The sequence below is a fragment of the Suncus etruscus genome, chromosome 8 (assembly GCF_024139225.1).
Source record: "Suncus etruscus isolate mSunEtr1 chromosome 8, mSunEtr1.pri.cur, whole genome shotgun sequence".
NCBI lineage: Eukaryota > Metazoa > Chordata > Mammalia > Eulipotyphla > Soricidae > Suncus > Suncus etruscus.
The window spans coordinates 34,869,397-34,891,082 of NC_064855.1; the positions used below are offsets into that span (position 1 = coordinate 34,869,397).

The 21,686-nt window shown below is 38.5% G+C and overlaps 1 non-coding gene, 2 pseudogenes and 1 gene segment (V, D, J or C); 1 reads left to right on the forward strand and 3 right to left on the reverse strand.

Annotated features, from left to right (window-relative positions):
- Window positions 1-1,676: 1,676 nt before the first annotated feature.
- On the reverse strand, window positions 1,677-2,133 carry LOC126015877 (proteasome maturation protein-like; annotated as a pseudogene).
- Window positions 2,134-4,191: 2,058 nt separating this feature from the next.
- LOC126015880 (Ig heavy chain V region 1B43-like) lies at window positions 4,192-4,654 on the reverse strand. The segment is given in 2 exon segments: window positions 4,192-4,529; window positions 4,609-4,654. Coding segments are annotated over 2 exon segments (384 nt in total).
- A 10,780-nt stretch (window positions 4,655-15,434) lies between these two features.
- Window positions 15,435-15,597, forward strand: LOC126016751 (U1 spliceosomal RNA). The gene has a single exon (XR_007498491.1). It is a non-coding gene; the product is annotated as a U1 spliceosomal RNA (small nuclear RNA).
- Window positions 15,598-19,172: 3,575 nt separating this feature from the next.
- LOC126015881 (immunoglobulin heavy variable 1-18-like) lies at window positions 19,173-20,283 on the reverse strand (annotated as a pseudogene).
- Between the last annotated feature and the right edge of the window lie 1,403 nt (window positions 20,284-21,686).

Consider the following 21,686-nt stretch of genomic DNA (forward strand, 5'->3'; position numbering starts at 1 on the left):
GTATTTCTGTTTCTCATTTACCCCTCAATTTCTTCTGCATTTTCTTGACTTTTAGCAAATAAATAAAGACCACATTGTCTCTGTGGATTCAGATTTTTCAGTACCTGTGAGGATATTAAACACCAAGATATGAGTGATTTGTCTGTCTTGGATAATTGTGAACTTCCTTCATAACATCTCCCTAGGAGCATATTTGAAATTAAACATGAAGAACTCTGAATTTCTATTTTTAGAATTAACAAGGGAACAGGATAGAGGCAGGTATCTGTGGGAGGAAACCCTCTTTCAGAAATACTTTTGTTATACACACAGCAGAATAAACAAAATAGTAGAAACATAGCAAATAGTAACAAAGAACCCAAAGAAATGCAATGAAAAATTTTATCCACAGAACTGAATTTTAATAGAAATTTAAATGAAAGAATTCTGAACATGTGTCATGTGGACATTTCTTTGGGTTGCCATTCTTTCCTTCCTTCCTTTCTCTCTTTTTCTCTTTCTCTCTTTCTCTCTTTTTCTCTTTCTCTCTTTCTCTCTCTCTCTCTTTCTTTCTTTCTTTCTTTCTTTCTCTCTTTCTCTCTCTCTCTTTCTTTCTTTCTCTCTTTCTCTCTCTCTCTCTTTCTTTCTTTCTTTCTTTCTTTCTTTCTTTCTTTCTTTCTTTCTTTCTTTCTTTCTTTCTTTCTTTCTTTCTTTCTTTCTTTCTTCCTTCCTTCCTTCCTTCTTTCTTCTTTCTTTCTTTCTTTCTTTCTTTCTTTCTTTCTTTCTTTCTTTCTTTCTTTCTTTCTTTCTTTCTTTCTTTCTTTCTTTCTTTCTTTCTTTCTTTCTTTCTTTCTTTCTTTCTTTCTTTCTTTCTTTCTTTTTTCTCTTTCTTTTCAGCAATAAGTACAACGTGGAGGAGAGTCAGAGTCTTATTTCATAAGGCTCTTAGCCCAGGATGCCCTGCTTTCCTATGTCTCTTTTATATTCTGAACCCTCATGGTGTCCCTGCTATAAACCCATTCACCTGGTCCCATACCCAGAACAGTGACCTCTGAGTGTGGGGTCCAACCAAAAGAAGTTGCTGTGGACTAGTTCTTGGGGTCCAATTGCCCTAGAGAACTTCAAATTCTCTTGAGGAGAGTGGATGCACGGGCGCCCTCAAGTCTCTTCCCTAGACCTGTGAGAAGATGCAGGGTCACCCTCCAAGACCCAGTCTTCAAGTGCCCACAATGGCGGTGACTGATGCATTTTCCTTTAATACCAGATATTTTCCATAATTTCTATTTCTACTGTGGTGCTATATTTTATTGTTTGTTTTTCTATGTTAATTGCTATTGCTATACTAAAATTTTAATTAGTTTATAGAATTTTCAATTTTTTATTATATCCGTATTTTTGCTACTGTTTATTTCCAGTGTCAGAACTTTTTTTTTTTTTTGGTTTTTGGGTCACACCCAGCAGTGCTCAGGGGTTATTCCTGGCTCCAGGCTCAGAAATTGCTCCTGGCAAGCATGGGGGACCATATGGGACGCCGGGATTCGAACCGATGACCTCCTGTATGAAAGGCAAACGCCTTACCTCCATGCTATCTCTCCGGCCCCAGTGTTAGAACTTTTAATGATATTGAATGTATCAAATTAGACTAAAAATATCAACAATATGAAGTTCCACTCTTTTTTCATCCAGAGCATACTGAATTACAGTAAAACGAGCCTATATTTCACCATTATGTATAGTTCCCCATTAGTTCACTCTGTGATGTGATTGAATATCTTCAAATCCAATAGTCTCATCACTACCCCTCAAAATTTCCAGGGAAAGGTTTGAGCTTAGAAGAAATGGGAGACACTTAATCTGTTGCACTTCCTTGAATTTCATTTATAATTTTAGTGGAGCAAACACATCCTGATTTTTTCAGTGTAGAAAAATTCATTTTATCATCATTGAGCTGAAATATTTTTTCATTATTCAAGAGGATGACTAAGCAAAAGTTCATTTTGACTTAAAAATATCTTTTTGAAGAAGATCATGATATTCAGAAGGACTGCTTGATGAGAGTTCAGTAACTGGAATACTGTCCTTTAGCTGAGGTTCAAATCCTCTGGCACTAAGCTTTAAATTACTCTGCGAAGAGTCTATGAGCCTTATTACCATCAGTTGGCCTTGCCAATCCTACTTGATGTTATTGTGATATTAAAGTTTGTGTAATTATGAACTTATCTCATTTAAAGTAATAATATTTGAGATAAAAAAGCAATGAACTGAGAGACAAAAATGAATGGTAATTATGAATCATGTCCAGGACATGCTACTGATATATCTGACAGATGAGTTAGGAGGGAGACTAAGTGAATATTAGAAATAGGGATGATGGAATAAATGTGGGGGGAGAGGGAGAGTTACACTTTGAGGTTGATTGATTATGTCTTTGAAAGGTGAGGCATATGGTAGACTGAATAATATTGACCTAGTGTAAAGTGATATCTTAAGAGAGAGAATTTATGGATTTCAATTGAGATTCTGGAAGGCAATAAAATTAGTAGATACTATATTGAGGTGGAGAATCAATAGAAGAGGGAAAAATAAAGCAAGAACTTATGATCATTAAGAATACTGTTCCTATGTTCAATGTTCACTATGGGGATGGTTTACTGTTACTATGTGAACTATTCACTCCTATGAAATAATGGGAGTTTTAATATTAATCTATTATTGCTATTCTCTGTTTATGTTTAATTCATTGTTTTCACCAGGCCAGGATATTCCTTAAAAATATGCATTTTTATGATGAACCTTCACACACACGAATATGCATATTGTCCACACAAAACATGCAGGAATTGAAAAGGCACTATTTCCCACAGGCCCCTGGGGGGAGTGAACTGTAGGAATAGAAAGCTGAGACTTTTTACCCTCAGGGGAAAGGATGATCCTGCTTCAGTGCACAGAGCAGTGAGTCTAGGTCCTGGCCCCAGTGACAGAAAAGGGGAGCCTTTTCTGAATGGAAGTTTCAGGTCAGGACTGAGGAGGAAGCTGAAGGAGCTATAGGATACACTTGTCCCTGTATGTTCTTGACAACTGTTTATTCCCAGCTAGTGTGAGCTTATTTTGGGGCCAAGGGGAAAACCTGTGGTCCAGGAAGTTGTGCAAGGAGCCCAGAAGTCAGGAAAAGTGCAGCCCAGTTGTCCCTATCATTCAGCCCAGTTAAGATGTGCCCCCTCAGTTCTTGACACTCTCAGAGCAGTGTTGTCCCCCTCTGTGTCACACTCAGGGTTGGCTGACTCTGCCCTCATACTATATATTGATGTATATATGAAGGCCAATGAAGGACTCTTAGGGATGAAAAGAAGTTTAGAGAAATCCTGGCTGACACTTGTTTCCCAGCACCCACAGTGGTGCTGTCCACTCTGCGGCCTACCCTGCTCTGTCTGCCAGGCAGTTCAGAAACAGAATCACAAAGGGCATTCAATAATGATGACAGATGGATACCCACTTGGAATCTCCTTGGGATGGACCAGGGGTTCATGGGTCTGCTGTGATGGGGAGAGTCTCACAACAAAAGTGACTTCCTTTGTGATTTCTGTAGGAAAATATTGTAGACATAAGGAGGTTGCAGAGAGACTCTGTGATGGATACATAGTAAAGATATAATGAAGAGGAAGGTGAGGGATGATGTTTACCCCAATTCTATGACCCTAAGGAAACTCCTTTTTTAGCATGAAGATCAAGGCACATTCAGCCACCCTGGGCATGTCCAGGTTTTTAATTCCATATTGTCATGTGTATACTTGGGGCACTGTTTTATGGGTCATTGTAAGAATAAACTAAGTATGTGTTTAGAGAGAACCCACATATTTAAAGAAAAATCAAGAAAAAATGATAAAAAGAAACAACCATGATTATCTTATTACCTATATACATTGCATTCTTTCTTTGTTTATAGTTGATAATATTATGTCAATTAAAGCGATTCTTGTCCAATTCAGGGACATTAGCAGAAGAATTAGACTCAAAAACTTAGAAAGATTTCCTGGAAAGATGATTCAGTGAGAGAAAAACCGAGTTGTCTATTGTTGTCCAAAGCAGTCATGAGTCAGTCAGTCATCTATTTTCTGAGTTGCTGCTTCTACTTAGTGGACTCTGAGTGCCCCCTGGTGCCCATAATCTCCTAAAGTCACACTCTTGTCTCCCTCAGCAGGTTTGTGTCTGGGCTCACCCTGACTTCCCTTTACTGTGTGATTCTTTTGCACAGTAATACACAGCTGTGTCCTCAGAGGTCACAGAGCTCAGCTGCAGGGAGTACTGGTTTTGATTTGTGTCTCTGGTGATTGATATGCGGCTCTTAAGGGATGGACTATTGTAGGTATTTCCACTAGCACATATTCCCCCCAACCACTCCAATCCTTTCCAGAGGCGCTGGCGATTCCAGTGCCAACAATAGCCATCAGTTGTAATGGATTCACCAGATACAGAGCAGGTGAGGAAGAGTGTCTGGGACGAAGTCACCAGTCCTGGGCCTGATTCCTGCAGCTGTACTTGAGACAGGACACCTAGAGGCAAGGAAAATCCATCAGTCAGTCTCTTCAGTCATTCCCTTCCCAGAGCCTTCTGTGGCCTCAGGGAACTCACCCAGAACAGCTGACCCCAGACAGAGAAGAAGACCCCACAGTCTCATCTTCTTTTAGCCCAAGCTCGACCTTTCCCAGAGACCTTGTGTGAGGAGACAGCTGTGAGCTCCCCCAGTCCAGCGGAAATTTGAGCCCAGAGCCTGAAGAGGAATTTGCATGATGTGACTTCCCTGTTATTAGAGGGGAATGCCTGACTTCAGTTGCCTTTATTCTATTCGAATGCTGAGCACACACACTATGTTAGGTAGAGATCGAACATTTGGTTGATGTTACATTTTGAAACAGAAACTGGTCCTGACATCATAATAATCAGCGTCAGAGATATAAAATGTTGTTGTGGCTTAATTTGATGGGTATTCAATTGCATCATAGATATAGTTTGTCCTGAAGAAACTTAAAAAATCACCATTTCTCACTAGTTGAAAATATGATTTCATTTAAAATGTGATTGTGTCTTTGCATGTAACCAAACCAATGGAAAGAAATGATCTTCTCAGACCCGTTTGCTTTCTATGACACGATAATGATGCAGCTTTTGTCTGGGTCACTAATTTTCATACCTCATTCCAGTCAGGGCTGGGAATCCCTGAGTCTTAGAATGCATGTCTTAGGGTGTAGCCTATTCTGCTGTGTCATGTGAAAACATTTGTTATAGTTATATTTGAACTTCTTCCAATAAATATTTTGAAATGGTCATTTCATCCTTAGTTCTTATTAATTATCCTAAATGATACTAAAAGTTCAAATATATTGACTGGAAATCAGTATGATTTTATTCTGATGTGTTTGTTCTGTCCTCTCCTTTGAAATGGATTGACCAAGTTTAAAGTATCCTGTCATACTCATCCTTATCACCTCTGTCCCCAGGCTACAGTCTGTTACTGTTGCCCCTTTCTTCTAATACCTCTGACATTGTTGAAAATTCTTCATGATACTTGAGTGGAACAAATATACCAGAAGGAGTAGATTTTGTGAAACCAATAAAGGGATCATCACAAAAAACATGTTCTCCCTGTTGGAGTAACTGGCTCTTCATTCTATTCAGAATAATTCTCTGCTTGTGCTTGTCACTCATAACTGGAAGTACATTTGGATTGAAGCACATTTTAGATTGGTCCCTTACCATCCCTGTTCTCCACTCCAGGGGTTGGTCTTAGGCTGTATTATAAAGACCCCAGATCTGGGGCCAGAGTGGTGGCACAGTAGTAGGGTGTTTGCCTTGCACGTGGCTACCTAGGACGGACCTCGATTAGATCCCCTCATGTTCCATAGGGTCTCTGAAGCCATGAGCGATTTCTGAGTGCATAACCAGGAATAATCCCTGACCATCACTGGGTGTGGCCCTTAAATCTAATAAACAAACAAACAAAAATAAATAAGAAAAAAGATCACAGATCTTAGGTAAAAACAGCTGTGGTTTTGTTTTTCATGCATGGACTGACTGCCTGCTAGTTTCTCTTGCTAGCAGCAGAAGGCTTGTGGTGGAAAGTTCCCAAGACTGTTTTATTCTCTTCAAATTATGTGGATTATTTCCAGTGTTGGGGTTTGCTCCCAGACTCTCAGCTCTCCCCAATTCTTTGGTATTGGGGCATGAGGCTTCCACTTCAGACCCCTCACTACACTGTACACAATTTCACACCCCAATCTCTCTTACAAATATATATATATACATATACATATACACAATTTGAGTCCATAATTTCCCTCTAAAGTGTTCTAATATTACATTCATCAAGGTTCTTGCCAAATTCTTTTCAAATAGATCTTGCATTTGAGGTATTAATCAAATAGATCATGACTTTGTGATTCTGTGCCTGTTTTTGCTTGATGTAGTTTGAACAGGAAACCTAAGTCATATGAATGAATTAGGCAGCCACTATATTCAATGAAATACAGGAGGCCCTCTATTATCCAGTTTGTATCTGATTATCTTCCATCAAGTCAGGCATCCTTTTGTCTCTCGGATGCTGACTCTCTTCTGAGCAACCTCACATCTGCTCACCAAATTCTGATGCTTCACCATAGACACAAGCTGTGTTTGGGGTTGATTGAGATTTCCAAGGTGCCTCACATCTACAACAATGCTTCTTCTTCTCCTTTAGAGATGTGGTGAATGTTTAAAGAATTAGTAACAGTCTCTGGTCATGGTCACTGGCATTTCTACATTAATGGCCCTCATCATTCATGAAATGTTTTCTTTTTTATTAATATATTTATTTAAACACTTTGATTATAAATATGATCATAGTTGGGTTCAGTCATGTAAAGAAACCCCCTTCACCAGTGCAACATTTCCATCACCAATGTCCCGAATATCCCTCCTCCCCACCCCACCCCCAGCTGTACTCTAGACAGGCTTTGTACTTTCCTCATTCATTCACTTTGTTATGCTAGTTCTCAATGCACTATATTTTCTGGTGTATAAGATGACTTTTGAAATGAAAAAAAGTCAACCGAAAATTGTGAGTCTTCTTATATGCCAAATATATCCCGAAAAACGTTTCAATATGCTGCTAAACAAAAATCGTCTGAATATTTCTACTAAAGAATTTTCTAACTCGATCCTGCACCAATCACTGCAAGGCTGCTCAGACTGCCTCTCTAACTCAACCAATCCAAGAAGGCTTTTTATGCATGCAAATTAGACAATGTTCTATACCTGAATCTACACTGTAAAAAGCCTGCTCAGATTGGCCAGAGTCAGAGAGAAGTCTAAAATTAGGGGTTGTCTTATACGCCCAGTTGTCTTATATGCAGGAAAATAAGGTATTTATTTCTCTGACTGCACTCATCACTTGTTGTGGTGAACTTCATGTCATTAGCTGGACCTTCCAGCCCTCCTCTTTTGTCTCTGAGAATTATTGCAAAAATGTCTTTCATTTAAAAAAAAAAACCCATAGAGTGAGACTATTCTGCATCTATCTCTCTCCCTTTTACTTATTTCACTCAGCATAATAGATTCGATGTACATCCATGTATAGGAAAATTTCATGACTTCATCTCTCCTGACAGCTACATAATATTCCACTGTGTATATGTACAACAGTTTCTTTAGCCATTCATCTGTTCAAGGGCATCTTGGTTGTTTCCAGAGTCTGACTATTGTAAATAATGCTGCAATAAATATAGGTGTGAGGAAGGGATTTTTGTATTGTATTTTTTGGGCTCCTAGGGTATTCAGTGTCATTGGGTGGGTTAGACAGTTCCTCTATACTTTTCATGGACATGAAAAAAAAAAGGGTTTTGAAAACTGGGAGCATCAAATGGGTGAAAAACTAAGGTCCAAGTTGATCCTCAACTACTTTGATTATTTGAGGGAAGCTGTAGCAAGATTGATGCTTCAGCTGGGAATATGTGCTTGGGGGCAACTCAAAATGCTACACACCTGATGATCACAATCACAAAAACAAAGTCACTTTCACTGTTGGGCTGTAACTCATATCTAGAGAGTTTGAATTTTACTATATGAAACTGAGAACCATGAGAATCTTTGACCATTCAATCTCAGAATGAATGCTCAATTCACATCTGCACTGGGTATGTTTCAAAACTAAACCTCTGTATACAAACACCATTCTCTTATATTGTGCACTTCTTCCAAAAATACAGAAGCAAAAAAAAATTACAGAAACTGGATGAAAAGTCCCCACTGTCTTTTCTGGATAGCCCTTGTGTTAAGATTTCAGACTTACCTTCAAGAAATAAGCCCTGTATAGTTGTATGTATATGCAAGAAACAAGCAAAATCATTAACATGTAGCATTGTTTGTTAGGTCATGTTCACACAACACCAAGGCAGTACCATGGACAAAATGTGCAACACCCAGTGCTGGACTCTGTCCTTCACTTCTTCTCTTCATCTGGATTGTCCACACCCTAGCACCTTCTACTCCATTTGAAGGACATTTTAAGTTATTTCCTCAGTCACTGTCAATTGTGGAATCTTCCTTATTGTGTTCTATTCAATTTATTTAATTGTTGCTCTGAGGTCATTCACAGAAAGCATCAATGTTCTAATGTTTTTGGGGTCATATCTGGGCTTTCCCCCATGCATTCATTCAAGCAGTTGAAACTTTCCTTGAAGCAGGGTTTTGTAGTTTTCTTTGTATAGATCCTTCACCTATTTAGTTAAGTCGACTCCAAGATATTTGAGTTTTTGTGGCACTAATGATAATGGAATTGATTTTTTAAATGTACATTGCTTCTCATCATTGGTGTACAAGAAGGACACCAATGCTTTGCATGCTAATTTTGCAGCCTGCAACTTTGCTATATGTTTTTAGAAGCTTTTTGGTAGAGTCTTTAGGGTTTTCTAAATATAGTATCATGTCATCTGCAAACAGCGAGAGCTTGACTTCTTCCTTTCCTATCTGATGCCCTTGATATCTTTTCCTTGTCTAATTGCTATGGCAAGTACTTCCAGCACTATATTGAATAGGAGTGGTGAGAGGGGGAAACCTGGTCTTGTACTGGATTTTAGAAAAATACTTTTAGTTTATTTCCATTGAGTATAATATTTGCCATTGGCTTGTGGTAGATGGCCTTGATTATATTGAGAAAAGCTCATTCCACTTTCATCTCATTGAGAGTTTTTATCATGAATGGATGTTGAACCTTATCAAATGCTTTCTCTGTACCTATTAATATGATCATATGGATTTCATTTTTCCTTTAGTTGATATGTTGTATTATGTTGATTGATTTATGCATGTTAAATCATCCTTGCATACCTGGAATGAAACCTACTTGGTCATAATGTATGACTTCTTAAAGAAACAAAATAAATAAAATAAAAAATAAAAAAAGAGGACACAAGGAAATGGAGACATATACAATGTTCATGAATTGGGAAGATCAACATCAGTAAAATGGCAGTACTCAACAAAGAATTGTACAGATTTAATGCAGTTCCTCTAAAAATTCCCATTACATTCTTCAGAGAAATGGAACAGTCCTGAAATTCATTTAGAAAAATAAACACCCATGAATAGCTAGAGCACCCTTAGAAAAAATAATATGGGAGGCATCACTTTCACCAACATTAAATTGTATTACAAAGCAATAGTCATTAAAACAGCATTGTATTGGAATAGACAGACCCTCAGATCATTGAAATAAACTTGAGTATTCAGAGAATGTTTCCCAGACATATCATCTTTGATAAATGGGTAAGAAATGCTAAATGGAGCAATAAAAACTTCTTCAACAAGTGGTGTTGCTTGACCAGAGATAGCATGGAGGTAGGGCATTTGCCTTGTATGCAGAACGACAGTGGTTCGAATTCTGGCATCCCATATGGTCCCCTGAGCCTGCCACGAGCAATTTCTGAGTGTAGAGCCAGGAGTAACCCCTGAGCACAGCAGGATGTGACCCAAAAACGAAATAAAAAAGAAAAGAAAAGCAAACACAAAAAAAAAAAAAAAGAAAAAAAAGAAAACACAAGGGGTAAAGAGGGTTAAATGGTGGACGGGATAATGGATAAGGATTGGGGGGATGAGAGGATAGAAGGAGTTTTGAAGAGGGAAGAGGGATAATACATAAGATGGGCTATATAAAACATAGGCATGGATTGTTTAAAGTACTTATTGGGTTAAAAAGAAGAATAACAAAAAGTAAGATAATTAAATAAAAGTGTGTCAGGTCCTTGAAAAAATTTATTGGGCAGACATAGGAATTCACTGTATACAAACTCACTCTCACTTATGGAGAGACAGTTGAGATCTATTAATAAGTTGTTATTGGAGGCTTGACTCTCATAGGATTGATCTGAACACTTAAGATCTTGCTGCCTTAAGTATTCTATCTCTACCTGGAAATTCGTCATTGTGACTAGGATGTGTCTTGGGGTGTTTTTCTTCGGGTCTCTTTTAGCTGGTATGCTTCTGGCATGCATGGTTTGATTGCATGCAGTCTTTAGCTCTGGGAGTTTCTCTGTGATGATGTTTTTGACTGTTGATTCTTCCTGGGGGATCTCCTTCCTGGCCCTCTGGGACACCAATGATTCTAATGTTGTTTCTGTTACATTTATTAAGGACTTCTATTTTCATCTGTTCACATACTTTTTCCATTGTCTGATCGTTTGCCTTAAGGTTCTTTTCCAATCTTTTCTGCTGTATGAGTTGTTCTGCATTTCATCTTCCAGTTCACTGATCTGTCCTTGGCTGCCTTTACCCTATTGGAGAGGCTTTCTATTGAGGTTTTCAGTTCAGCTACTGTGCTTTTCAGACCTGTTATTTCAGTTTGGAGTTTCTGATTTCTATCTTTCAGCTAGCACTAGAGCTATGTTTTTTTTATTTCCACAAGGATGCTCCATATTACTATTATAAACTCCTTATCTGAGAGATTAAACAGATGGTTGGTATTTTTTATGTCATCAATGTTATCATCTTCATTCTCTGTGCATGGTGTTTGCCTAAGATGTTTCACAATTGTCATGCTTGTAGTGTGAAGTTTGCTGCATGTTATGGTGGGGTTCAATAGTTAGAAAGAGCATGCAGCCATGAAATGAAGCAAAGCACTCTTCTGGAGCCTCTAGGAGACAGTTTTTGCTGGGCCTTTCTTGACCTTCTCAGGAGATTTTCAGGATACAGAAGAGAAGAGAAACAAGCAAAGGCAACAGGTCCCCTCAGTCTCTCCCAGTTGCTAATCTCACAGCAGGGGCAGACCCCTCCTGCCTGCCATCACAGAAAAAGGAGGTACTTTTCTGCTAGGGCACCTCTGATAGCCAGTTTTTACTCAGTCTTCCTTGGCCTTTCTGCTTGGGCACCTCTAGGAGACAGTTTAGGCTGGTTATTTCTTGGCCATAGCCAATGAGAATGGTAACTTTCACTTCCATCCAGCAGAATCATTCATGAGGAATGAAACAGACCTATCAGAACCTATGGGACACAGCAAAAGCAGTACTGAGAGAAAAATTTATAGCTTTGCAAGCACACATCAGGAAGAAAGAAGGGGCATATCTGAATAGCTTAACAACACAGCTTATAAAATTAAAAAAATAATCAACAGAAGGAACCAAAACTAGGTAGAGAGAAGGGAATAGCAAAGCTTAGAGCAGAAATAAATGAAGTGGATACCCAAAAAACAATTTGAAAGATCAACAAAAGCAGAAGTTGGTTCTTTGAAAAAATAAACAAGATTGATAGATCATTGGCACAACTCAGAAAGAGAAACTTGATAAACTTCATATTAGAAATGAAAATGAGAGATCACTACAGATATTGCAGAGATTCAAAGGGTAATCAGAGACTATTTTGAGAAACTCTATGCCACCAAACATGAGAACCTGGAAGAAATGGATAAATACATGGACTGCTATAAACTCCCAAGGTTGAATAAGGAGGATGTGTAGCATATCTAAACAACACCATCACTATTGAGGACATTAAAACTGTAATCAAATGTCTGCCCCAAAACAATAGTTTCTATGTCTTCTTTTTTATTTTAGGCACTGTGATTTGCAATAGTGTTACCAAAGGGCTATTATGCATATAAATTTACTTTATTTTTAGCACATATTTAAATAATATTTTTTGTTTTAGTGGTAGTTTCTAGTAACAGGAATACAATACTTGATAAGGTAGTTCTATTGATACTTAGTTGAAAATTCCCATACCATTTTTACTTAGGTCCAAGCAAAAAACATTACTACCAATTTACAAGACAGTTACATTTTTTCCACATAATAGTTAATACTTGTGCCAGTCTCTTTGATACTAGACATAATATGCTTTAAGTTACCTGTTGTAAGTGTGTGTTGTTTTTACCAATCTTGCATGATCTTCAGATTGATTTTTTTTATTTTTTTTATTTTTTTACCCAGCCCCCAACCCATGATTTTATTTTATTTTTAATAAATATTTACTTAAACACCATAATTACAAGCATGCTTGTAGTTGGGTTTCAGTTATAAATAGAAGTCCCCTCATTACCAGTGCAACGATCTCACCAATTCAACCTCCACCCACCCCCTGTATTCTTGACAGGCATTCTACTCTCTCATTCTTTAACATTGTCATGTTAGTTGTTATTGTAGTTATTTCTCTAACAGCACTCACCACTCTTTGTGGTGAGCTTCAAATTGTGAGCTGATCCTGCCAGTCATTCTAGCTCTTAACTCTATTGACTCTGCGCCTTATTATAGTAACTATCTCTTAATTTTTCTTAAAAACCCATAGGTGAATGAGACTATTCTGTGTTATCTCTCTCCCTTGGATTTATTTCACTTAACATAATAGATTCCCATATACATCCATGTATAGGAAAATTTCATGACTTCATCTCTCCTGATGGAAGCATAATACTTCCAGTGTGTAAATGTACCACAGTTTCTTTAGCTGCTGAAGGGCTTCATCGGTTGAAGGGCAATCTTTATTTTTCTCCCCAGAGTCTGGCTATTGTAAATAGCGTTGGAATGAACGTGTGAGGAAGAAATTTTTGAATTGTATTCCTAGTGTATATCCATAGGAGTGGAATAGCTGGATCATATGGGAGTTCAATTCCAGTTTTTTTGAGGGAATCTCCAAATTTTTTTTGCATGAAGGCTGGGACTAGATGGCATTCCCACCAGCAGTGAAAAATGAAAGAGTTCCCTTCTCTCCACATCCCCACCACATCCAGCACTGATTGTTCTTGTTATTTGTGAAGTGTGCCAGTCTCTGTGGTGTGAGATGGTACCTCATTGTAGTTTGGTTTGCATCTCCCTGATAATTAGTGGTGTGGGCATTGTTTCATGTGTCTTTTGTCCATTTGTATTTCTTCTTTGACAAAGTTTCTGTTCATTTCTTCTCCCCATTTTTTTTTTTTTTTTGGTTTTTGGGCCACACCTGGTGATGCTCAGGGGTTACGCCTGGCTATGCGCTCAGAAGTTGCTCCTGGCTTGGTGGACCATATGGGATGCCAGGGTATCAAACCGTGGTCCATCCTAGGCTAGTGCTCACAAGACAAACACCTTATCTCTAGTGCCACCATGCCGGCCCTCTTCTCCCCATTTTTAATGGAGTTATTATATATTTTTATTATTGAATTTTGTCAGTACCTTGTATACCTTAGATATTAGCCCCTTGTCTGATGGGTATTCTCCCCATTCTGTAGCTGGCTTTAGTATCTTAGGCACTATTTTTTCCTCCTTGAAGATGCCTTTAGTCTCAATGTCATATCGTGTTTTACCTATGTTGGTCTATATACTTTATGGTTTCAGGCCTGATATCAATGTTTTTAATCAATTTGGATTTAGTCTTTGTGCATGGTGTTAGATGGGGGACTGAGTTTTCTTTTTTGCAAATGGCTAACCAGTTGTGCCAACACCACTTGAAGAGGCTTTTCTTGCTCTATTTTGGATTTCTTGATCTTTTTTTCAAAGATTAGTTGACTTTGTGTCTCGGAAATATTCTCTGAGTACTCAAGTCTATTCCACTGATCTGAGGGTCTGTCTTTATTCCAATACCATGCTGCTTTGATAACTATTGCTTTGTAATACAGTTTAAATTTGGAAAAGTGATGTCTCCATATTCTTTTTCCCAATGATTGCTTTAGCTATTCGTGGGTGTTTATTGTTCCAAATGAATATTAGGAGTGTTTGACCCACTTCTTTGAAAAAATGTCATGGGTATCTTTAGAGGGATTGCATTAAATCAGTACAATGCTCTGGAGAGTGTTGCCATTTTAATGATATTAATCCTGCCAACCCATGAGCAGGTTATGTGTCTACATTTTCTTGTGTCCTCTCTTGTTTTTTTGAAGTAGGTATTTGTAGTTTTCTTTGTATAGGTCCTTAATCTTTTCAGTTAAATTAACCCCAAGATATTTGAGTTTGTGAGGCACTAATGTGAATGGAATTGTTTTCTTAATGTCCATTTCTTCTCTATCATTATTAGTGTATAAGAAGGCCATTGACTTTTGGGTGTTAATTTTGTAGCCTGCTACATTGCTCCATGAATCTATGGTTTTCTAAAGCTTTTGACAGGGTCTTTAGCGTTTTCCAAATATATTATCATGTCATCTGCAAACAGTCAGAGCTTGACTTCTTTCTTACCTAACTGGATGCCCTTGATATCTTTTTCTTGCCTAATAGCTATGGCAAGTACTTCTAGTACTATGTAGAATTGGAGTTGTGTGAAAGGGCAACCTTGACTTGTACCAGATTTTAGGGGAAAGGCTTTTAGTTTATCTCTGTTAATAATAATATTTGTCATTGGATTGTGGTAGATGGACTTGACTATGTTGAAAAAAAGTTCTTTTCTTTCCAATCTTGATGAGGGTTTTTTTTTTTATCAAGAATGGATATTGACCTTATCTAACGCTTTTTCTGCATCTTTTGATCTAATATATGTTTTTTGTTTCTCTTTTTTTGATATGGTATATTATGTTGATTGATTTACAGATATTAAGCCATCCTTGCATTCCTGGGATTGAAACCTACTTGGTCATGGAGAATGACCTTCTTGATGAGGCATTGGATCCAATTTGCCAGGATTTTGTTGAGGATCTTTGCATCTGTGTTCATCAGAAATATTGGTTTGCAATTTTCTTTTTTGGCAGCATCTCTTTCTGGTTTTGGTATCAAGGTGATGTTAGTTTTATAGAAACTATTTGAAAGTGTTCCAGTTTCTTCAATTTTATGAGAGTCTGAAAAGGATTGGTAGAAGTTCCTCTTGAAAGGTTCAAAAAAATTCATTAGTGAACCATTCTGGGACTGGGTTTTGTTTTGGGGAAGACTGATTATCACCATCTTAATTTCCTCAATAGTGATTGGACTGTTTAGATATGCAACCTCATCCTTTTTTAGCCATAGACGGTTATAAGAGTTTGAGAATATTGTCCATTTTCTATACTTACCTGGCAGGGGTGATTCCATGATCACGAAGGTAGTTTCCCCAGGGAGAGGATCGCCCATTGCACTCTGGGCTGCTGACCCCTGCAATTTCTCTAAATGTGGGAAACTCAACTGCATAATTTATGGTAGTGGAGGACTGTGTGAACGCTCTCCCCTGGAAAAAATTGTCCATTTCTGACAGGTTCTCATGTTTTGTGGCATAGAGTTTCTCAAATTAGTCTCGGATTACACTTTTAGTCTCTTCAATGTCTGTAGTGATCTCCCCCTTTTCATTTCTAATTCAGTTTATCAGGATTCTCTCTCAATTTCTTTGTGAGTTTTGCCAATGGTTTATCAATATTGTTTATTTTTTCAAAGAATCAACTTTCTTTGGTTGTTCTTTCAGATTATTTTCTAGATTTTCACTTCATTTATTTATGCTCTAAGCTTTGTTATTTCCTTTTACCTACCTATGTTTGGTTCCATTTGTTGATCATTTTCTTATTCTATAAGTTCTGTCATTAAGCTATTTGTGTAGGCCTCTTTCTTCCTGATGTGTGATTGCAAGGCTATAAATTTTTCTCTCAGTACTACTCTGGCTATGTCCCCAAAATTCTGATAATTTTTCTTTATTGTCAGTTGTTTCCAAGAATGTTTTGATTTTATCTTTGACTTTATCTCTGACCCACTGGTTGTTTAGTAGTAAGCTGTTTAGTTTCCAGGTGTTAAAGTTTTTCTTCTGTGTTCCTTTGTAGTTCACATCTAATTTCAGTGTCTTGTGATCAGCGAAGGTAGTCTGCACGATTTCTATCTTCTTGATTGTAAAGAGATATGTTTTATGGGTCATCATGTGGTCTATTCTGCAGTATGACACATGTTGAATTGGAGAAGAATGTATATCCAGGTTTCTGGGGATGGAGTGCCCTATATATATATCTACTAGCCCACTCTCTTCCATTTCTCTTTTCATAGATAGTACATTTTTGTTGGGTTTCAGTCTGGTTGACCTAGCAAGGGGTTACAGGGCAGTGTTGAAGTCTCCCACAATTATTGTCTTGTTATTGATATCTTTTTCCTTCATTTGGTGTGTATATGTTTAGGAGAGTAATTTCTTCCTTTGTATATATCCTTTGATTAGTACAAAATTCCCACCTTTGTTCCTTATAACTTTTCTGAGTGTAAAGTTTGTGTCATCTGATATTATTATGGACACTTCAGCTTCTTTATGGGTGTTGTTTGATAGGATGATTTTCCTACAGCCTTTGATTTTGAGTCTATGATTATTCTAACTATTCAGGTGTTTTTCTTGTAGGCGGTAGAAGTTTTTTTTTTTATCTATTTAGCCACTTTGTGTCTCTCTCTCTCTTTTTTTTTTTTGGTTTTTGGGCCACACCCAGCGATGCTCAGGGGTTACTCCTGGCTGTCTGCTCAGAAGTAGCTCCTGGCAGGCACGGGGGACCACATGGGACACTGGGATTCAAACCAACCACCTTTGGTCCTGGATCGGCTGCTTGCAAGGCAAACACCGCTGTGCTATCTCTCTGGGCCCCACTTTGTGTCTCTTAACTGTTGCATTTAGTACATTGACATTGGGGAGATAATTGTCATTGGATTTAGTGCCAGTCTTGTCTTAAAGTAGGCTGTTCAGTTTTTCTCTTAAGAATGGTTTTGAGTCTGTAAAGTTTCTGAGCTGTCGTTTGTCTGTGAAACTGTGTATTGTTCCATCAAACCAGAAAGTGAGTTTTGCTTGGTGCATTATTCTAGACAAAGCATTTATTTCATTGAGTTTTATCACTATGTCCCACCACTGCCTCTGTCCTTGAGTGATTCCGGTGACAGGTCTGCAGTAAATCTCAAGGATGTTCCCTTGAATGTAATTTCTCCTTTTGATCTTGCTGCTTTCAAAATTCTGTCTCTATCTGTGGGATTCATCATTGTGACTAGGATGTGTCTTGAGGTGTTTTTTCTGGTACTTTTAGTTGGTACTCTTCAGGCATGCAGGATTTGATCACATGTATTCATTATCTCTGGCAGTTTCCCTTTAATGATGCTCTTGACCATTGATTCTTCCTGGAGATTTTCTTCCTGGGTCCCTGGGACTCCAAAGATTCTTAAGTTTCTGTTGAGCTTATCATATCTTCTATTTTCATCTGTTCCATTCTTTGAGTAATTTTTTCATTGTTTTATCATTTGCTGTAAGGCTTTTTTCCAATTTCTTCTGCTGTATGGAATTGTTATTCATCTCATCTTCCAGTGTACTAATTCTATCCTCAGCTGTTGTTAACCCGTGGGAAATCTCAATCATGTTTTTCTTCAATTCATCTACTGAGTTTTTCAGACCTGTTATTTGACCTGAAATTTCAGTTTGGAGTTTTCTGATTTCTATCTTCATATTCACTTGATTCTTATTAGTTTTCTCTTCTATACTTTCTTTGAGTTTTTGAACATCTTCCATATTGCAGCTCTAAACTTTTTATCTGAGAGACTGACTAGTTGGTTGGTCATGTTCAAGTCATCAGAGTTGCCATCATCATTTCTATATCTGGTGCTGGCCTGCGTTGTTTCCCCAAAGTCACACTTGTATTGTGGGTTTTTCAACGTGTTGTGGTTGTATTCATTGGCTAAATAATGTGCTTTCCAGGAAGCGAAGTGGAGTGGCTGTGCTCCTCTGGCTCCCCTTTTTCTGGGCTTTTAATCTCACCTCCAGGGAAGGCTCCAGGGAAGGCGAGCTGTTCGCAGATGAGCCACACACAGGAACAATTAGGCCAAAAATGGAGCACATCACAGAAGACAGACAGATAGGGGTGCTGGCATCTGAGTTCCAGCAGAATTCAGCGGCTTCCTATTTCTGGGTGTGTAGCTCACCTCTAGGGAAGGCTCTAGGGAAGGCGTGCCGTCCTCAGATGAGCCACACACAGGATGAAATCAGGCCTAAAATGAAGCACAGCACAAAAGACAAGCAGATAGGGGTCCTGGCATCTGAGTTCCAGCAGAGTTCAGCGGTTTCCCCTTTTTCGGAGTGTTAGCTTACCTCCAGGGAAGGCTCCAGGGAAGGCGAGCTGTCTGCAGATGAGCCACACACAGGATGAAATTAGGCCTAAAATGGAGCACTTCACAGAAGACAGGCAGATAGGGGTGCTCGCATCTGAGTTCCAGCAGAGTTCCTCAATTTTGTCTCTGACTCTGAAGCAGGCTTGATCACAGGCAGGAATGCTGATAAAATCCAGTCTCAGGCAGCTAGAAACCACATGGCCAAGATTGCTTCTGCACCCTTCTGACACCTGCAGAAACCAGCAGGAATCAGTGTGTGCACATCCCGACGCACCTCTGAAGCAGGCAGGATCACCAGCAGGAACGCTGATAAAATCCAGTCTCAGGCAGCTAAAAACAGCATGACCCAAGATGGCTTCTGCACTCTTCAGACCTCCGGCAGAAACCAACAGGAATTACTGTGTGTACGTCCCAAACCACCTCTGAAGCAGGCAGGATCACCAGCAGGAATGCTGATGGAATCTAGTCTCAGGCAGCTGAAAACCCACTTTCATTTATTTAATGCAGAATTTCAGCTCAAGATTATGGAGATACAAGTATGCTCATGGAGCAGTGCTCCACAAATACTACAGGAGATGATCTTGCCAACAATTGGAATTAATATCAGAGAAAATAAACTCCTGCTGTTGCATAGAATTTATAAAAATGAGCAAAGATATAACTCCAGGTATGAATGAATTTTACACAACTGTGTTAGAAATATCACTGATCCAAATTTAAGTTGCAAATACAGTGACTTTGCCATGTAGATCCCAGATGTAAAAGGATCAGTTCCAATTTAAAATAGAGATGCCAAATGAAGACAGTTCTAAGCCAGTAACTCTCCCAAACTCACAAAAACAGGAAGAACTAAAAAGTGACATCCTCAAATGTACCCCAATTGTAATTTGCCTATTTTTCACACATTTATAGTTTTTCCTGCCTTGTTTTTTTACACAAATACAAATAAAATGGAACATTGGCCTTTGCTAATTGCTTTTCCTATACAACAAAGTTTGAATAATGCTTGTATAAACATTGAGTAAACAGTAATAATTTGCTGCATGCTAAGACCTACAGTACAAGAACATGCAATCACACATGAATTAACTACATGTGATTATTCTGTTAGCAACTGAAAATATCCAGCAGACAATTCTGAAGAAAAAAAGTAAGAATACAAGAGTCTAGAAAAATACTGTGTTTCTATTGGTTATTGCTTAATGATAAAGGGATATACTGAGACATTCAAATGAATGCTGAGCCTGACACCTCCTGCTAAATCCCAGAAACCTAACTCTGCAAGAAGTTAAGAGGCCTAAGCATTCTTCTAATCTCTTCACCCAGCACAGCTGCTTCTTTCTCAGGTTTCTGACATAGTCAGGATGTGGGTTGTCACACTGTGTCTCTCGCACAGAAATATGAGCCTGTGTCCTCAGGCGTCAGATTTCTCATTTCCATGTAGGCTGTGCTGGTGGACTTGTCTGCAGTGAAGGTGACTCTGCCCTTGAACTTCTGTACGTAGTTTGTACCACCACTACTAGGGCTAATTCTTCCCATCCACTCAAGTCCTTGTCCAGGGCGCTCCTGCACCCAGCTAATCCAGTAGTCGGTGAAAGTATATCCGGATGCCTGGCAGGAGATCTTCACTGATGTCCCAGGTTTCCTCAACTCAGGCCCAGACTGCACCAGCTTCTGGGAGTACACTCCTGTGGGCAGAGATTGTATTGTAAGGACTTCCCTGACTGGGCCTAGTTCCCTTCTCAGTGCAGGGACTGGGACCCTTACCTGTGGACACTGTGAGCAGGAAGAGGATTTTCCATAGTCATTCCATAGCGAGGGCTGTGCTCACACAGCCACGGTAGTGAATCGAGCTGAAGACATGTGATATAACTTACACACAAACGTTTCTGCATTTATTTCAATAGACAGAAGTGTATTTGCATATTCAGAAGGGAGAATAATTATAGTTGAATCCTAGTCCAATATATAGAAGAAGCAAATGACTTACTAAGTTTAACTCTCAAGAATGCGAACACTAAAATTTTGAGGTCATGAGCCACAACCTGTCCTTAACTCTGCAGTAGAGAAATTCCTACTGGACATTAGACAGCAGGGCATGCTACTCTCAGAGAACCTTCAGACAAGCTTTGCACTGTCACTTTCTTGGGCTGTATTATCAGAAATTTGATGTAGATATTTTGGATTCACTCTATTTTAATTTTATGTGTTTTCTTATCAAATCCTCATGAATAAAAATTAAAAAGTATTGTTGTGTGTCCATCATACATGGTTCCCACACCTTTCTCTTTAGAAGTGTTCATTTACCACCCAAAATTTCTCCCATTAGACCTCCGCTTCAGCATCCATAGCCTGCCTTTAAGACAGACACATTCTTTTACTCCTTCTCTCTCTTTCTCTCTCTCTTCGTATATGTATATATATATATATATATATATATATATATATATATATATATATATATATATATATATACTGCTTTCCCTGTCATCTGACTCTAGTTTCCCAGTCCAGTATCATGGTTTGCAGCAATGTTCTTGAGGATAATCATGTATATCTCTTTATTTCATTTCAATTATCATTTGTTGACCATGAGCCTTTCCTATATTATTGTCATGTGTTTTGTTTCCTAGATTTATCTACCATAGTTTCTTTATTTACTCATCTGTTCTCAGGCTCTTAGGTTGTTTCCAGATTCTTGTTAATGCCAGTTCTAAATTGATAACCTGACAACGAGGAAATGAGAACAACTAGTTCTAAGAGCAAGTTATCCTTCCTCACCAGCCAATGATATGACAAAATGAGAAGGCATGTCACCCTTTGATCTGTGCAAAAACCAAGATATGCTATATACAGATGACTGGTTGTTACAACCAGGACTAGATAGTATGCATCCCGAGACCACCACCACCACCAAAAAAAAAGCTCTAACCTAGCTTTTGGTCTACAATCTGTTCAACAAACAAGATCTCCATTTCCAGAGGGCTGACTGAGACAACCACAAGTGAATGGGTCTTCCAGAAACATAATGATAGACTATCCCAGGCTCCATCCTAGGAGCAACATAATGACCAAGAACACCAACTAAAGAAGATAAATTAAAATGACACTGAAGAAGCAGAACTGCTATAAGTACAAAGAAAGCCTTCATCATAAGCTCCATTACTTGAGCTGCACAGTCACCAAGATCTCTAGATACAGAGGTCTGATTTCACC